General features: G+C 40.7%; 1 protein-coding gene across 4 annotated transcripts in view; it reads right to left on the reverse strand.

The window, feature by feature from the left end:
* LOC122553566 overlaps positions 1-21,822 on the reverse strand; it is a 40,458-nt gene extending 18,636 nt beyond the window's left edge. Inside the window, exons 1-4 of one of the 4 annotated variants that reach the window (XM_043697560.1) lie at positions 21,755-21,822; positions 19,248-19,311; positions 12,656-12,687; positions 3,037-3,104 (exon numbers count right to left, since the gene is read on the reverse strand). In XM_043697560.1, coding sequence (XP_043553495.1) covers positions 3,037-3,104; positions 12,656-12,685 — 98 coding nt within the window. In that variant the 5' untranslated portion in view covers positions 12,686-12,687; positions 19,248-19,311; positions 21,755-21,822. Of the gene's footprint in view, positions 1-3,036; positions 3,105-12,655; positions 12,688-19,247; positions 19,312-21,638; positions 21,654-21,754 lie in introns of those variants that run through there. The other 3 variants (XM_043697558.1, XM_043697561.1, XM_043697559.1) reach the window with 3 other exon arrangements.
* Positions 21,823-21,828: the final 6 nt, after the last annotated feature.

The following is a 21,828-nucleotide window of genomic DNA, read 5'->3' on the forward strand; positions in this document are numbered from 1 at the left end:
TTCATTACTTCTTCAAAAAACTCAATCAAGTTTGTGAAACATGATTTCCCACGCACAAAGTCATGTTGACTATCCCTAATCAGTCCTTGCCTTTCCAAGTACATGTACATCCTGTTCCTCAGGATTCCCTCCAACAACTTGCCCACCACTGATGTCTGGCTCATTGGTCTATAGTTCCCTGGCTTGTCCTTACCACCCTTCTTAAACAATGACACCACGTTAGCCAACCTCCAGTCTTCCGGCACCTCACCTGTGACTACCGATGATACAAATATCTCAGCAAGAGGCCCAGCAATCACTTCTCTAGCTTTCCATAGAGTTCTAGGGTACACCTCATCAGGTCCTGGGGATTTATCCACCTTTACCTGTTTCAAGACATCCAGCACTTCCTCCTCTGTAACATGGACATTTTCCAAGATGTCACCATCTATTTCCCTACAGTCTATATCTTCCATATCCTTTTCGACCATAAACACTGATGCAAAATACTCATTTAGTATTTCTCCCATTTTCTGCAGCTCCACACAAAGGCTGCCTTGCTGATCTTTCAGGGTCCTATTCTCTCCCTAGTTACCCTTTTGTCCTTAATGCATTTGTAAAAACCCTTTGGATTCTCCTTAGCCCTATTTTCCGAAGCTATCTCATGTCTCTTATTCGACCTCCTAATTTCCCTCTTAAGTATACTCCTACTCCCTTTATACTCTAAGGATTCACTCGATCTATCCTGTCTATACCTTCCATATTCTTCCATCTTTTTCTTAATCAAAACCTCAATTTTTTTAGTCATCCAGTATTCCCTATATCTACCAACTTTCCTTTCCCCCTAACAGGAATATACTTTCTCTGGAAATATCCAAAATTAATCTAGTCCCATCTACCAGTATTTAGTCGATATCCCTCTAAACCCTCCTATTCATATACCCATCCAGATGCCTTTTAAATGTTGCAATTGTACCAGCCTCCACCACTTCCTCTGTCAGCTCATTACACACATGAACCACCCTCTGTGTGAAATCACTCCCCCGGAGGTCCCTTTTAAATCTTTCCCCTTCATATGATGATAGAATCCCTACAGTACAGAAGAAGGCCATTCAGCGATCGAGTCTACACTGACTCTCTAAAGAGAATCCCACCCAGACCCACCTATCCTTTTAAGCCTGCATTTCCCATGACAAATCCACCTAGCTTACACATCCTTGAACACTATGGCAATTTAACATGACCAATCCACCTAACCTGCACATCCTTGGACTGTGGGAGGAAACCAGCGCACCCAGAGGAAACCCACGCAGACATGCGGAGAATGCACAAACTCCACACAGACAGTTGCCCGAGGCTGGGATTGAACCCAGGTTCCTGGCACTGTGAGACAGCAGTGCTAACCACTGAGCCACTGCGTGACCCCACTCACCTTAAATCTATGCTCTCTGGTTTTGGGCTCCCCAACCCTGGGGAAAAGATCTTGATTATTCATTCTATCCATGCCCCTCTCAGAAACCTCTGTAAGGTCACCCCTCAGCCTCCAATGCTCCAGGGAATATAGCCCCAGCCTATTTAACCTCTTCCTATAGCTCAAACTGTCCAACCCTGGTAACATCCTTGCAAATCTTTTCGGAATCTTTAAAATTTCACAACATCCATCCTATAGAAGGGAAACCAGAATTAAATGCAGTATTCTAAATGTGGCCTAACCAATGTCCTGTATAGCAACAACATAACCTCCCAGTTCCTATGCTCAATACACTGACCAATAAAGGCAAGCACACCAAACATCTCCACTATCCTGTCTACCTGCGACTCCCTTTTCTAGGGACTATGAACCTGCAATCCAAGGTCTCTTTGCCTATCGGGCCCATCTGATCAAGATCCCTTTGTACTCTGAGGTAACCTTCTTGGCTATCAACTACATCACTAATTTTGGCATCATCTGCAAACTTATTCATGAGACCTGAAAGAATTACATCCAAATCATTTTACATAAATGACAAAAAGCAGTGGACCCAGCACCGATCCTTGTGGCACACCTCTGGTCACTGGCCTCCAGTCTGAAAAGCAAGCCTGCACTACTACCCTCTGCCTCCTATCTTATGCATATCAAAATGGACAGTTCTTCCCGTATTCTACGTGATCTAACCTTGCTAACCAGTCAACGACGCGAAACCTTGAAGAATGCCTTACTGAAGTCCACGAAAACCACATCCACTGCTCTGCCTTCATCAATCCTCTTCATGACTTCTTCAAAAAAAAACTATCAAGATGGTGAGACACGATTTTCCATGCACAAAGCCACTATATCCCCAATCAGTCCTTGCCTTTCCAAATACATTTAAATCCTATCCCTCAGAATCCCCTCCAACAACTTATGTCAGGCTCACCAGTCTATAGTGGCTTTTCCCTACCATCTTTCTTATAAAATGGCACCACCAATCTTCCAGCACCTCACCTGTGGCTATTGATGATACAAACATCTCAGCAGGTGGCCCAGCAATCACTGCGCTAGCTTCCCATAAAGTTTTAGGGTACATCCGATAGGTCCCGTGGATACATTGTAAGGCATCCAGCACTTCTTCCTCTGTAATCTAGACCATTTTCAAGATGCTTGGTAGATGGAGGAAAATGGAGTTTGGACAGGAGCACAGAGTGTCCAATTTTGTCATTTATTTCCACCACTGTCCTGCCAAATACACTTCCAAGTCAAATCTCTGTAAAAAGTGATTTATTGCACCCATTTTCCATTACTGTGCTATCCATACTATACCAATGTAAAAAGAGATCATAAAATCATTTCATGAACCTACACCACTGAAGAACTTGCCCAAGGTGACCCAAACTTTTCTAACATTTACACTTTTAACATTTTTGTACCATGAATCCAAGTTCTTGAAGTGAAAGGAGCCTCAGGCTATTCTCATACCTGTTTCACCTACATCATTTTCAATGCTCAAATGCAATCAAACATATTTTTGTATACTCTACACAATGCAGTTTATTTTTCAGAAACTCGTAAAATCTATCAAAATAATACAAAATACTCACCCAGGAGGGCACGTATTTGGAACAGGATGCCAACAAAGATCCATATCTTCTATTTCAACATCAACAGTCTAGGTGGAAAACGACAAAACAAGGTTTTAATGAAGGTGTCATATGAAGCACAGCTTCTGTATCTAGCAAAATTACCCATGTTCTTGATTTCTAAATATCAGTCTTTGTTGAATGCCGTCCAACTGAATTATTACAGGTATGTGCTGAAATGGTGAGACTGCAGCATTGCAGTTCAACTCTAAATAGGGCTGGGCATAAAAAGGGCTAATTCCAACAAGCGTCTCCTCTGCTCCTCTTGGATATGACCTATCAAACCTTGTGCCCTTTGAAGTCTTTTCTGCACAATCCTCTGTATCAGCTTTCATCCATAAAAATTGATTCTATAGAAAATCATAAGACAACGAATGAATATATCTTCCTTGCCAGTCTAATAATCCAGGTATGTTAATGTTAGTGCAATTAGAGATGCATATTTCAGCTACACTCGCCAATTAAAAATTATATATATAGTAAAGGCAAAATGCTGTTGAAGCTGGAAATAGGAAATAAAAACAAAAAGTGCTGGAGAAGCTCAACAGGTCTGGTAGTGTCTGAACAGAAATGAAACTGGATTTGAAACATTAACTCTATTTCTCTTTCCATAGATGCTGTCAGAACTGTTGACAACCTGTGATCAGTAATATCTTAAGGATTGCAGCTATTCATCAGTATTTTTAGTGGTTTATTACTAGCTAATTGTAAATTCACAGAACACAAATGGCAAGATGTGGGAGCAGACATTAAAACAGAAAATGCATACTGAACAAGTCACACCTGACATTTATCAAGTGAATGAAGTTTTACCAGAGAAATTCTTCTAAATTGCGTTTTCTCTTCATAACGTCCCACATTAAATTTACTATTTTGTACCTAGAATATAGTGCATTAAATTAAAATTTTAAATTAAGACAGATTATAAAAATATAAAAGACACAATGGGCAAAGTTTCACCCATTTCCATCCAAAAGTCATGATATTCTGATCATGAAATCAATTAAACATTTCACACAATATTGAGCCCTGACATGAACTAAGTAGTTGTGAGTTCAACTTTATTGCACAAAAGAATAAAATATCATACCTCAACTGATTAATGCAATTGCTAACCTGCTGCAGGATAACTCTCAATATATTATCAAATACATTTTAGCTTGATTGAAGTGATATAATAATCCCATTGTGATGTCGGACAGACTGGCATAAGTTAAAATTAGTGGCAGGAGTAGGGAGCTGTATTTTTACATTTTTTACGTGAGCTGAGAGTAGAGATAGTGGTAATGTCACTTGACTAGGCTGATGTTCTGGGGATACGGAGTCACATCTCACCATGGTGGCTAGTGGTATTTAAACTCAATTCATAAATCTGGAATATGTAGTTAGCTTCAATGATGGTGACCATGACAACTTCTACTTTTTGTTGCAAAAATCCATCTGGTTCACTCAGGTCCTTTGGAGAAGGAAATCTAGTGTCCTTCCTTAATCTGGCCTGTTTGTAACTCAACATCAATAGCTTATTCTTAACAGCCCTTCAAAATGCTACAATAAACCACTCAATTCAAAGGGCAATTAGGACAGTCTTTGCCAGTGATGCCAACAACCTATTAAAGAAAAAAACACCTTTAAATTATCATTATGGCCAAGATTCGATGTTCCATGCACTCAGGCTAAGGCTTTTTCAAGATCTGAAGAGTCATTTCAGGCTCAAAATGTTAACTCTGTTTCCTCTCTCCACAGACGATGCCGGACCCGCTGAGTTTGTCCAGGACTCATTGCATTTGGTTCACCCAATTATTTGCCCTTCTTGCCATGCTCTGTGTCACCTCCATGAATGGAATAACCACATCATCCTTATGAAAAGCTTACTTTTGGCAGAAAAGAAACCCAAAACAATCATCTCAGTGAAGTCAGATGCAAGATATACAACAATGCCTTACATGTAATTTGTATTATTGTATATTTGTAATAAAATAATGTCATCAAAATTGTACAGTGTGATTTCTTTAAAAATATTTTCAACAATGAAAGGAATTGCCTCCCTTTAGATGTTCCCATCACTGCAGGATTATATGATTCATTTAATCACAGGTTAGGAAGACACAGAAGTTACAGCACTGAAACAGTTCATTTGACTGAAGTGAGAGATTTAGGGATTCACTTGAACTTTTAATTGTAGGACTTCAGTCAATTACAATTGTAGACCGAGTTTCGAGAAGGCCAATCCAGCAGTTTACAGGTCCTGAATACACGCAAGATCCAGTCTAGGTATTGTTAAGACATGGGTAAACCCTTCTGCTTAAATTTAAACCAGCGACACAGAAAAGATTTATCCCGTGCAGTAATCTGTGAAAATTCGAGACGCCAAGAAATATTTAAAATAAAATTAAAAATTTTATTTCTTAAAGCATAACAGAGAATAATTAAAAACAACTATTTATAATTCCTTCCTCTAACCTAGCTTTTACTTTCCCTTCTCGAACACTCGTCCGATAAAACCCCCAATTAAGATTTACCAAAATTCAAATTTCAAAGTCAGGCACCTGTCAAAACTTTCATTTGTAACTTCCTCTGTAGATTTTCTTCTTCTTAGGGAATTCTGTTTCACAGGTCATTGATAGATAAAGGTATCTTTAAGAGAGCTATTTTTCAGGCTGTCTGTACATGCTGATGGCTTGGCAGTTCTCTCCCAACTGTTCAATTTTTCCCGATCTTATATCCCAAAGCATCAAATTGTTTCAGTAGATTTTAATATTATCAATATACTAAATTCGAACTTGATTGGAGGTTGGTATTTTGGGGTATAAATTAAACTGATTGGCTGAATTTGAATTTGTTTGCCTCATAGCAACTCAGTCAGTGCTTGCTAGTGGACAAAATGCTACATTGTAAATTCTCCAGCACTGTGTGCCTGCTTAGTCCTTCACTCTCTTAAAAAGGTACAGTACACTTCCACACCTTCCTAACACCAACCCCACCTTAAGAAAAAATGAACCATCATAATGAAAAGATGGCTTCATTTTTTTTCTATTCTATAAACACATTACCCTAACATACAGACAACTTTATTCTAAGTTCACGTTAACTTCTTCCAATATAACTGTATATAACATTAAATAATCTTAGATGGGATTTGTATTTATCAGTTAAATCTGTGATAATGCATCTGCAGTTACATTCTTATGACCTGCAACATGTACAATTTGTAAATTAAAAGTCTGTAACATAAGACTCCAATGAAATGTCTCATATTCTTGTCTTTAAAGCCTTCTAAGAATGTAAGAAGATTGTGATCCATGTACACAACCATCTCCAACACATTAATGTGTATGTCACAGACAAAATGTTGTTAGGCCAGTGCCAAACTCAATGGTTCTTTTCCGATCATGGAGTATTTCTTCTGGTAGATGTTGAGGTTCTTCAAAAAGTAACCAACTGGCGTTCAATCCCATCCTCATCTTCCTGGAGCAGTACAGCTCCAACTCTTATGTCACTAGCATCAATGATTAAAAAGGTTTTGCAAAGTTTGGTATAGCTAAAATTTGTTTGGTGGTTAATATTGCTTACAAATGGTCAAATGCCTCCTGGCATTGTTCTGTCCACCGAAACGTTTGTGTCCTTGTTCAGCAAATCAGTTAATGGTACTACTACACTGCTGAAGTTTGAAACAAACGTCCAATAGAATCCGCTGAGTTCTAAGAATCGAATCGACTCTTTCTACTAGGTTGGTCGTGCAAATTTCTTTATGGCTTTTGTCTTTGCGTCCCGTGGGGTCAACCTTCCATGACCGATGTTATGTCCAAGAACATCACCTCTGCATTCGCAAATTCAGTTTTGTTTAAGGTGATTACCAGTTTTGCTTCTCAGTCATTTAAAGAACTCTGCCAACTGTACCATGTGATCTTTCCAGGACTTAGTAAAGATCCTACATCATCTAAATAGAGTGCAGAGTTTGTTAACCAACTTTCTTCATGAGTCTTTGGAATGTGGCGGGTGCGTTCGTCATTCCAAAGGGCATCACTTTAAATTGACATAGCCCATTTGGGTTACAAACACAGAAATTTTTTTCGCCGTCTCTGATAAAGGTACCTGCCAGTAACTCCACATTAAGTCCAACTTGGTGATGTAACTGGCTTGTCCGACTTTCTCGATATAGTCCTCCAATCTAGGAATTGGATAGGAGTCTGATTTTGTAATGGCGTTGAATTTCCGATAATCTATGCAGAATCGTTGAGTCCTGTCCGGTTTGGGAACTAAGACGATCGGCGAACTCCACTTGCTCTGGCTTGGTTCAATGATATCCTTGTCGAGCATATCCTCCACCTCCTTCTGGTCCAGTCTGCTTTGAAAGGATTAAGCCAATAGGGATGTTTTATTGGAGCAGTATTCCCTACATCTACTTCATGTACTAATACCATTAGTCTTCCCCATCAGATTCTTACATATGTCCTTATACTGCAGTAACGAATCTTTCAACTGTGTTCTTTGGTCCTGAAACAGTTTACTAACCTATCCCACTCCTCAAGAATTTCTTCATTTTTAATCTACTTTGAGGCATATCAAAATCCACATCATCTGGATTTGATTCCTCACTCTGCGGGGCAGTAAATATCACTTATTTCTCCAGTTCTTCCTCTCTAGTATAATACGGTGTCAACATATTCATATGATATACCCAATACCTTTTTTATTCCTATCTGGCATCTTTACTAGATCGTTTACCTGACTCAACTTTTTCTCAATTTGATAGGGATCACTAAACCTGGCTTTGAAGGGATGTCCTATCATTGGTAGCAGTACTAACATGTCATTCTTCTCAGGAAAACATCAGAGTCTCAGAACTTTTATCTGCCACCTTCTTCATTCTATGCTGTGCCCTCTTTAGGTGCTATTTAGCTAACTCACCTACTCAATTTAGTCTCTCCCTCACCTCCGATACATAATCTAAGTGTGAGATCACCAACTCTGGTCCTGTCAATTTTTCTTTAATATTCCCCATGGGACACTAGTTAATAAGGTTATATCTCATGGAATACAGGGAGAACTAGCCATTTGGATACTGGCTCAAAGGTAGAAGACAGAGGGTGGTGGTGGAGGGCTGTTTTGTCAGGTGGTGGTGGAGGCCTGTGACCAGTGGAGTGCCACAAGGATCGGTGCTGGGTCCACTATATAAATGATTTGGATGTGAGCAGAAGAGGTATACTTAGTAAACTGTCAGATGACACCAAAATTGAAGGTGTAGTGGACAGCAAAGAAGGTTATCTCAGATTATAACAGGATCTTCACCAGATGGGCCAATGGGCTGAGAAGTGGCAGATGGAGTTTCATTTTGATAAATGCGAGGTGCTGCATTTTGGGAAAGCAAATTGTAGCCGGGCTTATACAGTTAATGGTAAGGTCTTGGGGAGTGTTGCTGAACAAAAAGACCTTGGAGTGCAGGTTCATAGCTCCTTGAAAGTGGAGTCGCAGGTAGATAGGATAGTGAAGAAAGCAATTGGTATGCTTTCCTTTATTGGTCAGAGTACTGAGTACAGGAGTAGGAAGGTCATGTTTCAGCTGTACAGGACATTGGTTAGGCCACTGTTGCACTATTGTGTGCAATTCTGGTCTCCTTCATATTGGAAGGATGTTGTGAAACCTGAAAGGGTTCAGAAAAGATTTACAAGGATGTTGCCAGGGTTGGAGGATTTGCGCTATAGGGAGATGCTGAACAGCCTGGGGCTGTTCTCCCTGGAGTGGAGGCTGAGGGTGACCTTAAAGAGGTTTGTAAAATCATGAGGGGCATGGATAGGATAAACAGGCAAAGTCTCTTCCCTGGGGTGGGGGAATCCAGAACTAGAGGGCATTGGTTTAGGATTGGGAGGGGAAGATATTAAAAAAAAAGACCTAAGGGGCAACTTCTTCATGCAGAGGTTGGCAAATGTATAGAATGAGCTTCCAGAGCAAGTGGTGGAGACTAGTATAATTGCAACATTTAAAAGGCATCTGGATGGGTATATGAATAGGAAGAGTTTGGAGGGATATGGGCTGGCAGGTGGGACTAGATTAGGTTAGGATATCTCGTTGGCATGGACGAGTTTCCATGCTGTACATCTCTATGACTCGGACTCTAATTTTAAAGGGCCTCTCACTTCTTGCCTGAATATTAACTCAAACGGAGTAAACGGAGTAGATTCCTCCAATGGCAAACAATACGAATGGGTATTTTCACTCAATCACTCAGGTAATCCTCACTGTATGCTCTCAACATAGATTTACAAGGATGTTGCCAGGGTTGGAGGATTTGTGCTATAGGGAGAGTCTGAACAGGCTGGGGCTGTTCTCCCTGGAGTGGAGGCTGAGGGTGACCTTAAAGAGGTTTGTAAAATCATGAGGGGCATGGATAGGATAAATAGGCAAAGTCTCTTCCCTGGGGTGGGGGAATCCAGAACTAGACGGCATTGGTTTAGGGTTGGGAGGGGAAGATACAAAAAAAAGACCTAAGGGGCAACTTCTCCATGCAGAGGGTGGCAAATGTATGGAATGAGCTTCCAGAGCAAGTGGTGGAGACTAGTACAATTGCAACATTTAAAAGGCATCTGGATGGGTATATGAATAGGAAGGGTTTGGAGGGATATGGGCTGGCAGGTGGGACTAGATTAGGTTAGGATATCTTGTTGGCATGGACGAGTTGGACTGAAGGGTCTATTTCCGTGCTGTACATCTCTATGACTCGGACTCTAATTTTAAAGGGCCTCTCACCTCTTGCCTGAATATTAACTCAAAGGGAGTAAACTGAGTAGATTCCTCCAATGGCAAACAATACGAATGGGTATCTTCACTCAATCACTCAGGTAATCCTCACTGTATGCTCTCAACATGGTCTTCAAGGTCTGATGCCACCTTTCTAAATCTCTCTGGGATTCAGGATGATATGTATTGGATTTAAAGTGCTGTATACCAAAGCTATCTATAACTTCCTTAAAACAACCTAGCAGTAAAATTTGACCCTCTGTCTGACTGAATCTCTCTGGGTAGCCCATACCGTATGAAGAAAGCTACAACCTCCTCAACCACCTTTTTTGCCTGGATACTCTGTAATGGAATTGCCTCTGGAAATCTGGTAGACACATCCATTATGGTTAACAAGTATTGATTCCAACTTTTAGTTCTCAGGAGGGGACCTACACAATCAATTATAACTCACATGAAAGGTTCTTCAAATGCAGGAATTGGCAAGAAAGGTGCTGGTTTTATTACCGCCTGTGGCTTACCTACCATTTGGCATGTATGACAAGTACGGCAAAAATTAACAACACCCTTGTGCATTCCAGACCAATAAAAATGTTTCTGTAACTTAGCCTGAGTTTTTCATACCCCTAGGTGACCTCCTAAAGGTAGTTCATGTGCTATTCATAACACCTCCTGTATGCTACTGGCAACAGAGTCTGGTGCACTTTGGCCCATTTCTCCTCTGCACTAACCTCACTAATCTCTCTCTTTCTCTCTCCCTTTCTTCTGTCTCTCTTTGGTCAGCTAAGAACCTTCTTTCTCTCTCTTTGTTTATCTTCTAACTCCAATTTCATTAATTGTAGTTTAAGGTTTTCTACCTCTACTGCACTTATCGGTTCCTCTGACACATCTAATTTACAATTTCAGCTTTACTTTGGTTAAACCCAAATCTAACTTATTTGCTAATTCTAAATGTATGTCATTTTTCTTTCGTTAAAACTTCCTTGGCAAATTTGAGAATCATCTTCAAATCCCAGAAGCTCTGTAACAATTTTAAAGAGCCATTTCTCTCTCACTTTTAATTTAATCAACCACAAGTCACCGAAATTAAACAAATTGTCTCACCTACGTTTATTTAAAGATCTAGGACACTAACTTGCAAGCGATTAAATCTGTTGGGCCTTTTCATACCCCCAAGTCTATTCAAATCTGTTTAAACCAGTTAAAATCCCATCGACGAGGCCTAATCTGTTACAACATGGGTAAACCCTCCTACTTAATTTAAACCAGCAACACAGAAAAGATTAATCCTGTGCAATAACATGTGAAAATTCAAGAGGGCAAGAACTATTTAAAATAAAATTAACAACTTTATTTCTAAAAGTAAAAACAGAGAATAAGTAACTAACTCCTTCCTCATTTACTTATTTTTTTACTTTCCCTTCTATAATACTATTCAGATAAACCCCCCGATTAAGACTTAGCAAAATTCAAATTTCAAATTTCAAAACCAGGCACCTGTCGAATCTTCCCTTTGCATCTTCCTCTGTAGATTTTCTTCTTCTTAGGGATTTCTGTTTCACAGGTCATTGATAGATAAAGGTACCTTTAAGAGAGCTAATTTTCAGGCTATCTGTACATGCTGGTGGCTTGGCAGTTCTCCCCCAACTGTTCATTTTTTTCTCCGGTCTTATACCCCAAAGCACCGAATTCTTTCAGTGGATTTTAATATTGTCAATATACTAAATTCAAAATTATTTTGGGGTATAATTTAAACTGATTGGCTGAATTCGAATTTATTTTTTGTCTCATAGCAACTCAGCCAGCGCTAGGCCCAAACGTTATATTGTAAATTCTCCAACACTGCGCCTGTTCAGTCCTTCACTCTTTTAAAGGTATAGTATACTTCTAAACCTTCATAAGAGTACAAATCTGTTCTCACAAGTTTTACAGATTTATGAGGGTTATCATAACAGGTACAAATGAAACAGGTGCAAATGAAAACTTAATAAAAGCAGTGGTTCTCAATTGATTCTCTTCAGATGACAGTTCGTGATATTAGTTGTCTGAGCACAGATTCCTTTTGTTCTTGTGACTAAATTCTTTTTTTGGTCTTTGGTGCACGAAGCCCCTGAGAATCACAATGTGTTAATCCTTGCTAGCTACTACCTACTGTATATGATCAGAGACTCCTGAACTCAAATCAGCTTATCAATGTGTGAACAGCTCTTGGACAATCGTGGATTGGCTAGTGCTCTGATTGGTTTCTTTAACAGTAACGATCATAATTATACTATTTCCTGATTCATTATATGCTGTTTTTGAAAGTGAGCACTGCAGATTGGTGATTAAAGTTAAGTGTGTGTTGCTGGAAAGGCACAGCTGGTCAGGCAGCATCCGAGGAGCAGGAAAATTGACATTTCGGGCCAAAGCCCTTCATTATATGACATGTCAATCACTTTGTAAGCTCATTCCTTTTCTTATGCGTTTATAATCTTAGCTACCAACTCCATTGGTCTTTACCAAGATAGTATGGCATAAATGGACAATTTAGGTGTCTGCTCAGAGTGTGTAGTTTCAACCCCTGGTGATCTAAATCTCCATAATCTCAGGTGTCCAATTTTATACACTGAAAGTTCTCAAAAACTGATCAATATCCTTTTGACTCAAAGAACCACGAGACTATACAACAATAAATTAAAGAACAACATATAAATTCAAAACTAATATACATAGATCTGCTACATACTTTGTTATAAAACTAAAGTAATTTAAAACATAGCTAAGTAAATCCTTCTTCCTCAAAGCATTCTCACAATTTACATTAGCTTGAACCATAAGAACAACCATAAAACAATGATCTTACTTTTGACTTGAGCCATATGGCATTCTTCATTGCCGAAATCATTTAAAATAGAATACAATTTAACTTTTTGCTTTTTAATGTTTTCAGAATTCTTAAGCATTCACAAATATACGACCATATTTCTGTTAACCTTTGCATAATAATGTAATACCAAACACATTTACTCATGCTGTTCCTATGTTCCTCATCTCTAATTCTACTGTACATCTGCCCAATCTTATTTTGAACGTTGGCAGCTTTTGCCTCACTTACTAATGCTAAAATTGAACTCCATAACCTCTAACTTTCCAGTGAAAAAGTTCATTTTGCTCTCTGCTCCAAATTTCATGCATTTAATCTTGTATGTCTTGTTCTTTATTTTTTCCATTTCAGTAACTACTGTTAACAGAGCTGTTTTCAAGCATTACTTTGTATTTAAATTTTGGCATACTATCAAACACATTCCAGGGAAATTGTGTTATTTTTCTCTCGACTGCCTCAAAATTGTTACAAAATTAGAAAAAATGGGCAATCAATTTCCAACTTCCACTGTCTGATTTTTAATCGTTCAGACATTTCATAGGCTAAAATGCATTTTAATAAAGCATGAAATATTGATTTGAGAAGGGTGCAGTGATCACTGACGTTAGAGGGAGCCAGTTTGATGGTTTAATGAAACCATCAATTAACAAGGCCCAGTGAACAGAAGTTGACAAGGCATCAAAATCACTAAAACCAATATATCATTTATTTGACTTACACCTTTCTTGAAGTTCCAGATATTTGATTGGACATCAATGGGATTCAAGTCAGATTGTCCAGTATCAGAAGCAAAACATGGAACTTCATAAAATAACTATTTCAAGCCATTGCTTTGGGCAGAGAAAGATGATAGATTCATAACAGCTGACCTGAAAGGTTTGCTCACTTTCTCACTGTCATAGAGATGTACAGCATGGAAACAAACCCTTCAGTCTAACCCATCCATGCCAACCAGATATCCCAACTCAATCTATTCCTACCTGCCAGCACCCAGCCCATATCCCTCCAAACCCTTCCTATTCATATACCCATCCAGATGATTTTTAAATGTTACAATTGTATGAGCCGTCACCACTTCCTCTGGCAGATCATTCCATACATGTACCACCCTCTGTGTGAAAAAGTCGCCCCTTAGGTCTCTTTTATATCTTTTCCCTCTCACCCTAAACCTATGCCCTCTAGTTCTGGAATGTCCTACACCAGAGAAAAGACTGCTTATTTATCCTATCCATGTCCCTCATGATTTTATAAACCTCTATAAAGGTTACCCCTCAGCCTCAGACGCTCCAGGGAAAACAGCCTCAGCCTGTTCAGCCTCTCCCTATAGCTCAAATCCTCCAACCCTGGCAACATCCTTGGAAATCTTTTCTGAACCCTTTCAAGTTTCACAACATCTTTCCAATAGGAAGGAGACCAGAACTGCAGACTATATTCCAACAGTGGCCTAACCAATGTCCTGTACAGCTGCAACATGTCCTCCCAACTCCTGAATGCAATACCCTGACCAATAAAAGAAAGCTCACCAAATGCTTATTTCACTATCCTATCTACCTGAGTTCACTTTCAAGGAACTATGGACCTGCACTCCAAGGTCTCTTTGTTCAGCAACCAGGACTTTCATTAGGTGTATAAGCCCTGCTAAGATCTGCTTTCCCAAAATGACAGATGTAACTCCATCTGTCACTTCTCAGCCCACTGGCCCATCTTTCAAGATCCCGTTGTAATCTGAGGTAATTTTCTTCGCTGTCCACTACACCTCCAATTTTGGCGTCAACAGCAAACTTACTAACTGTACCTCTTATGCTTATATCCAAATCATTTATATAAATGGTGAAAAGTGGAGGTCCCAGCATCAATCCTTGTGGCAATCCACTGGTCACAAGCCTCTAGTTTGAAAAACAACCCTCCACCACCACCCTCAGTCTTCTACCTTTGAACCAGTTCTGTATCCAAATGTCTAGTTCTCCCTATATTCCGTGAGATCTAACCTTGCTAACCAGGTCCCATGGGGAACCTTGTCGAATGCCTTACTGAAATCCATATAGATCACATCTACCACTCTGTCCTCATCAATCCTCTTTGTTACTTCTTCAAAAAACTCAATCAAGTTTGAGAGACAGGATTTCCCACCCACAAAGCCATGTTGACTATCCCTAATCAGTCCTTGCCTTTCCAAATACATGTACATCCTGTCCCTCAGAATTCCCACCAACAACTTGCCCACCAACAACATCAGGCTCAGTGGTTTATAGTTCCCTGGCTTGTCCGTACCACTTTTCTTAGAAGTGGCACCATGTTCGCCAACCTCCAGTCTTCTGGCACCTCACCTGTGACTATCGATGATACAAATGTCTCAGCAAGAGGCCCAGCAATCACTTCTCTAGCTTCCGACAGAGTTTTAGGGTACACCTGATCAAGTCCTGGGGATTTATCCACTTTTATGCGTTTCAAGACATCCAGCACCTCCTGACTTCCCTCTTAAGTATACTCCTACTTCCTTTATACTCTAAGGATTCACTCGATCTATCGTGTCTATACGTGACATATGCTTCCTTCTTTTTCTTAACCAAACTCTTCATTTCTTTAGTCATCCAGCATTCCCTGTACCTACCAGCCTTCCCTTTCACCCTGACAGGAAAATACTTTCTCTGGACTCTCATTATCTCATTGCTGGAAGCTTCCCATTTTCCAGCCATCCCTTTACCTGCAAACATTTGTACCCTATCAGCCTTTGAAGGTTTTGCCTAATACCGTCAAAATTGGCCTTTCTTCAATTTAGAACTACAAAATTTAGGTCTGGTCTATCCTTTTCCATCACTATTTTAAAACTAACAGAATTATGGTCGCTGGCCCCAAAGTGCTCCCCCACTGACACCTCAGTTATCTGCCCTGACTTACTTCCCAAAAGTAGGTCAAGTTTTGCACTTTCTCTGGTAGGTACATCCACATACTGAAAGCAAACAATGGGGCAAATAAGAGAGACATACTTTGTCCGTGAACAAGTATATATCTGCAGATGTCACTAATTCGAAGCATACAAATCATTAATGAAATAACCATGCTCTCAGGTTAAAACCTAACAACTCAAGGACACTTTGCATTTTTAAACTGCATATTTTTGATCTTCCTTTTGGTACCAGATGCTCCCAGCATAGAGGTAATGATAAAACATTAGTTAGACCATAGTTTGAGTACTGATTACAGTTGACGTATCTGCACTTAAGGATACGCTCTCACAAGAAAGCATATGGAGGAGATTTGTGACGATCCATAAACTGAGAATAAGAAGATTAAGGAAAGTTTGGAAAGTTTATTTTTCCTCTACTACAGAGGTGGTGAGGGAAGATTTAATTGAGTTGTATAAAAGTAAGAGGTTTCTAAATAGATTGGATATTAACGGGCAGCACAGTGGCTCAGTGGTTAGCACTGCTGCCTCACAGCACCATGGTTGCACGTTCGATTCCAGCCTCGGGCAACTGTCTGTGTGGAGTTTGCACATTCTCGCCATGTCTGTGTGGGTTTCCTCCGGGTGCTCCGGTTTCCTCCCACAGTCCAAAAGAGATGTGCAGGTCAGGTGAATTGGTCATGCTAAATTGCCCATAGTGTTAGGTACATTAGTCAGAGCAGAGGGAAATGGGTCTGGGTAGGTTACTCTTCAGAGGGTCGGTGTGGACTTGTTGGGCTGAAGGTCCTGGTTCCACACTGTAGGGAATTTAAAAATCTTAAAAAAAAGAACCTGTTTCCTTTAATAGAGAAATCAATAATGTCAGACATAGAGTGATTGACATGAGGCTGACAGCGTCATTATTGAGCCAAATGTACACCCCAGAGGGATGAGGATCTGGAGATGGGAAATCTAGGGCAAAGAGTTCATTACATTCCTGTTGTGCCCAAGAGGGTCAAACTGAGGACAGCTGATTCCTCTTTTTAACCCCGCGAGTTCCCAATTGCCAGCCCTTTATCCTTAGGCCAATAGCTTATGGCATCCAAGTACACATTCAAGTGATTTTTAAACGTCATCGACATTTCATGTTTAGACAGGCAGCTGCCTCCTATTGTTTAAGCACGACCTGGACTTAGTTGCTGCTCTTTGCGCTACCTGCAGTTCAGAGGATACTCTGCTATTTTTAACAGGGAGCATATAACAAATGCCAAGTCATTTCCGCATTAATGTAATGTCAACCTATGACCCTTTCTTTCACCTGTGGATTTTAACCTTTTACACAATAAATTTTATAGCTTGGATTTCCTGATGGCCAGATAGTCATTTCTGCAGCCTAGAAGGGCGTTGTGTTTTGGAACCTTGTGGAAACCCTGGTGGAGCTGACTCTGAAGGAATTGCCAAGAAACTGAAGATTCCAATTGGTGATTCCCAAGCACCTGGAACCCCCTGAAAGTATCCATTTCATTTCGATGTTGGGGGGGTAGGAGACAGGTACTAGGAAAATTTAGAAGATTAAGAATCCAAACTAACTCTTGGGTTAACTATTAAATTCACCCCCACATCCCAACATACCATTCGCTACCCTACTACACTTCTCCCAGACCCTTTATACCCACTGACCCTAACCAAAAATCCTCATTCTAATGCCAGAACAGGCATCCCTCCCCTCTAGGACCTGACATGAATACTGATATTTTGATGCATACCTCACCCACTGCTGAAATTGACATTTGTTGCAGCCACTGGATCTGACGTACTTCGCTTTACCTCCAGATCATTATCCCAAATAATATTCCCTCTAAGCTGTCTGGTTGCGTTTGCAGCCACTCCAAGAATCCATGCACGATCCATTTCCAGACGCCACTGCCACACACAAACGCGTCCACACAGAGAGAAAAAAATTATTGAGAATCCCTGTCACCAAGACTTCCTCTGAGCTGCATGGCTACAGAACATACACAGCTACTGCAAGGATCGGAGCACAGCAATCTGCAAGCCTTCCACAACAGCAGTAGCACCTCTTCTACATGCTGCCAGATCTGACACCCCCGACTTCCCAAACTTAGCATAGACATTCCATCACTTACTTGGCACCCTATTCATCTTGTTCCCTGGTATCTAATTCAACCGGTACCCTACCTACTTGACGCTCTACTGACCTGGCACCTTGCCCAGCTGGTTTCTGGTACATATCACCTGGCACCCTACTTGACTGAGACATTACTAACTTCAAACACTGGCACCAGACCACCTGTCACTCTAAGCCCACATTTTTCTGACATAGTTAAACTTTCACAGGGACTATTACTATGGTTTTCTATGCTACTTGAAACTCCACTATTAACATTGCTCCAGTCAAAAAGAAAACAACCATTCTTGACTACTGTATTCCCTCTCATTTAACCAATTTTGTATCCATGTTGCTACTGTCTCTTTAATTCCATGAGCTATAATTTTTCTAATAAATCTGTTGTATGACACTCTGTCAAATGCCTTTTGGAAGTTCATGCACACCAATTGACAGCAACCTTCTGTTACTTCAGATAAAAGCTTAAGCAAGTTATTTAAACACAATTTGCCCCAAACAGATTTATGCTGGCTTTCTTTAACTCATCTGTGTTTGACCAAGTAATCAATACTTTATCTAGAATCAATTTCTAAAAGCTTTCCCATCACCAGGGTTAAACTGACTGGCCTGCAGTTACGGGGCTTATCTTCTTCAAGCCATTTTTTGAACAAGGGTGCAACATTTGCAATTTTCTGCTGTTCCTTCCATTGAACTGAACTACATTTTACTTGATGTTCCCCACTTGTTCTCCCACTCTCAATGGTTACTGATAGTATTCATCTCCCAGCAATACTCTGCCCACTGCGCTCGAAACATACAGATTGCAAAGGTGAGCTTTAGCTAATTCTAAAACATGATCCCTACTTTAACAAGATACATTCTAGTAATACTGAAACTTTAGATTAGATTACTTACAGTGTGGAAACAGGATCTTCAGCCCAACAGGTCCACACCGCCCCGCCCCACCGAAGCGCAACCCACCCATACCCTTACATTTACCCCTTATCTAACACTACTGGCAATTTAGCATGGCCAATTCACCTGACCTGCACATCTTTGGACTGTGGGAGGAAACCGGAGCACCCGGAGGAAACCTACGCAGACACGGGGAGAACGTGCAAACTCCACACAGTCAGTCGCCTGAGGCGGGAATTGAACCCGGGTCTCCGGCGCTGTGAGGCAGCAGTGCTAACCACTGTGCCACCGTGCCACCCACAAACTTAATTATTTAAACATCTATTTGTAGATTACTGATTTCTGAACATTAAAACAGCAGTGCAATAGATAACTCACTGCTCTTAATAATAGCTTTGCTAACCCCAGGAGACTAACAGATACTTCCTCAATCTCTCAATGGCTGTTAAGAGATATTTGATAGCTGTTTAAGCTATGACATGCCATTCATTGACTCCTGCCTCTTAATTGAACAGGTTGAATAATTTGTGACCATAGGCAGCATTCCCACACAGGCAAGGCATGAAAACTGGCGATGTTTCGTGTTGTAGCTTTGTATACACATTGCACATTCTACATTAAGAAACTTTGTGCTTGCTGCCTACCTGTTTACTTCTTGTTGGCACTTAACCTGAAGACGACTGTCAAGTGAGCTTCTCAGTTACAGAGCTGATCCAACAATGGGTCAAGACACAAGAGGGACAGAAAAGGAGAACAATTAGTCAGCCCATGCCCACACAGCCAGGAGGTAAATTTATTGACTGAATGATTAACCTAAGCACAGCTGTCTGAACTTGCTAAAGATTGTTTGAAAAATTCATACCCACCAGTACAGCACCTAGAAAGCTTTTAGTGGCTCCCAAAAATCTCACAAGAGTCCGAGACTCAAGTTAAGATTGCTTGCTGCTTCCAGATTCTTTGTTTTTGCTGCTGGGCTAGACATCTTACATTGTTAAGGGCAAAAGGCCAAACTTAAAATGCTTTCCATAAGAGACTTAGAGTCAGAGATGTACAGCATGGAAACACACCCTTCAGTCCAATTGTCCATGCTGACCAAGTATCTAGTCCCATTTGCCAGTACATGGCCCATATCTGTCTAAACCCTTCCTTTTCACATACAACATTTAAGAGGCATCTGGATGGGTAATTGTACAGTCTCCACCACTTCCATTGGTAGCTCATTCCATACATACACCACCTTTTGTGTGAAAAAGTTGCCCCTCAGGTTCTTTTTAAATCTTTCCCTTCTCATCCTAAACCTATGCTTTCTAGTTCTGGACACATCCAAACCAGAGAAACGACCTTGTCTGTTTACCCATTCCATGCCCCTCATGATTTTATAACCTTCCATAAAGTCACCCCTCAACCTCCGACACTCCAAGAAAAACAGCCCCAGCCTATTCAGCCTTTCCCTTTAGCTCAAACCATAACAATACCATTGTAAATATTTTCTGAACCCTTTCAAGTTTCATAACATCCTTCCTATAACAGCGAGACCAGAATTGCACACTATATTCTAAAAGCAGCCTAACCAATGTCCTGTATAATCATAACATGACCTCCCAACTCAATGCTCTGACCAATCAAGGAAAGCATACTAAATTCCTACTTCTTGATTCAACAGTAGATTCTAGAGCTGAGGTCTGGTGCCAATTATAGCTAGACTAGAAGAATCTAGCCTTAGGGTTTTATTAGATATTGTAACAGAATTTTTAAAAATGGCTTTATTGTGTGAGGATTTGGAAATGTCAGGTCAAGCATTTAAAACTAGTAATGTTGCTCAATTAAATAATCATTGGAGGGAGTTCAGAGGCAGTTCAAGTTCCACTCCAGGGCTTAAGCACTGGCAATGAAGAATGACACCAGTGCAGCATTTCCCTCAGTGCTGCACCGTCAGAAAGGTTATCTTTCTGATAAAACCTTAAACAGAGGTTCTATCTGACTGTTCACGTCCACGTGAGAAGAGCAAGGTCATCCTGTTGAGATAGAATGATGGAATCGCTAGTGTGGAAACAGGCCCTTTGGCCCAACAAGTCCACACCAACCCTGTGAAGAATAACCCCTCCAGACTCATTCCCCTACCCTATTATTCTAAATATACTTCTGACTAATGCACCTAAACTACACATCCCTGAACAGTATGGGCAATTTAGCATGGCCAATTCACCTAACCTGCACATCTTTGGATGGCAGATGGCCCATATCTATCTCTCAACCAGTTATGTAAGAATAGATTACATTGCAGTGTGGTAACAGGCCCTTCGGCCCAACAAGTCCACACCGACCCGCCGAAGCGCAACCCACCCATACCCCTACATTTACCCCTTATCTAACACTACTGGCAATTTAGCATGGCCAATTCACCTGACCTGCACATCTTTGGACTGTGGGAGGAAACCGGAGCACCCGGAGGAAACCCACGCAGACACGGGGAGAACGTGCACACTCCACACAGTCAGTCGCCTGAGGCGGGAATTGAACCCGGGCAGCAGTGCTAACCACTGTGCCGCCCACAAATCAGCTCTTAAGAGCTGATATGCCATATAGTGTGGACAAGCAGCAGAAGAACAAGCAGAGCTATTAAATAGCAGAATTATTATAAATGTAAATTGACCAAAAAATTCAGCAGGTCTGTAACATCTATGGATTGAAAACAGAGTTAATACAGTATACAGTGGCCCTTCTTCACAACTAGAAGCAGCTCAAACAAGGTAGCATTTATGCTGATTAATGGGAGGGAAAGAAAGGACTGAGCAGAGAGGTGGCCGCAGAACCCAGGGAGAGAAAAAAATAAGTCAGATAAGGGTTTGTTGATAGTAAGCCAAGGCAAGACAAGAAGCTAATCAGGACTAAGAGTTGAAAACAGGTTGGCTGTCCCGAGCAACCTATTTCAGGACAGAATCTGGAGTAGTGGGAGTGAGTAATAGACAAGAAAGGCGATGTTCTTAGTCTGAAATTGTTAAATTCGATATTGAGTCATGAAGGCTGCAAGTTACCGGAGGTGTAGTTCCTCCAGCTTTCATCGAACTTTGCTGGGACAGATGCTGAAAATAGTTAAGTAGCATTACATCGTGAGCTGAGTTTCTCTCTCCACAAATGCTCTGATACCTACAAAGATCCTCCAACACTTCCCTCTTTGACCTCATGATTTGGAGATGCCGGTGTTGGACTGGGGTGTACAAAGTT

The sequence above is a fragment of the Chiloscyllium plagiosum genome, chromosome 10 (genome assembly GCF_004010195.1).
Source record: "Chiloscyllium plagiosum isolate BGI_BamShark_2017 chromosome 10, ASM401019v2, whole genome shotgun sequence".
Lineage (NCBI taxonomy): Eukaryota > Metazoa > Chordata > Chondrichthyes > Orectolobiformes > Hemiscylliidae > Chiloscyllium > Chiloscyllium plagiosum.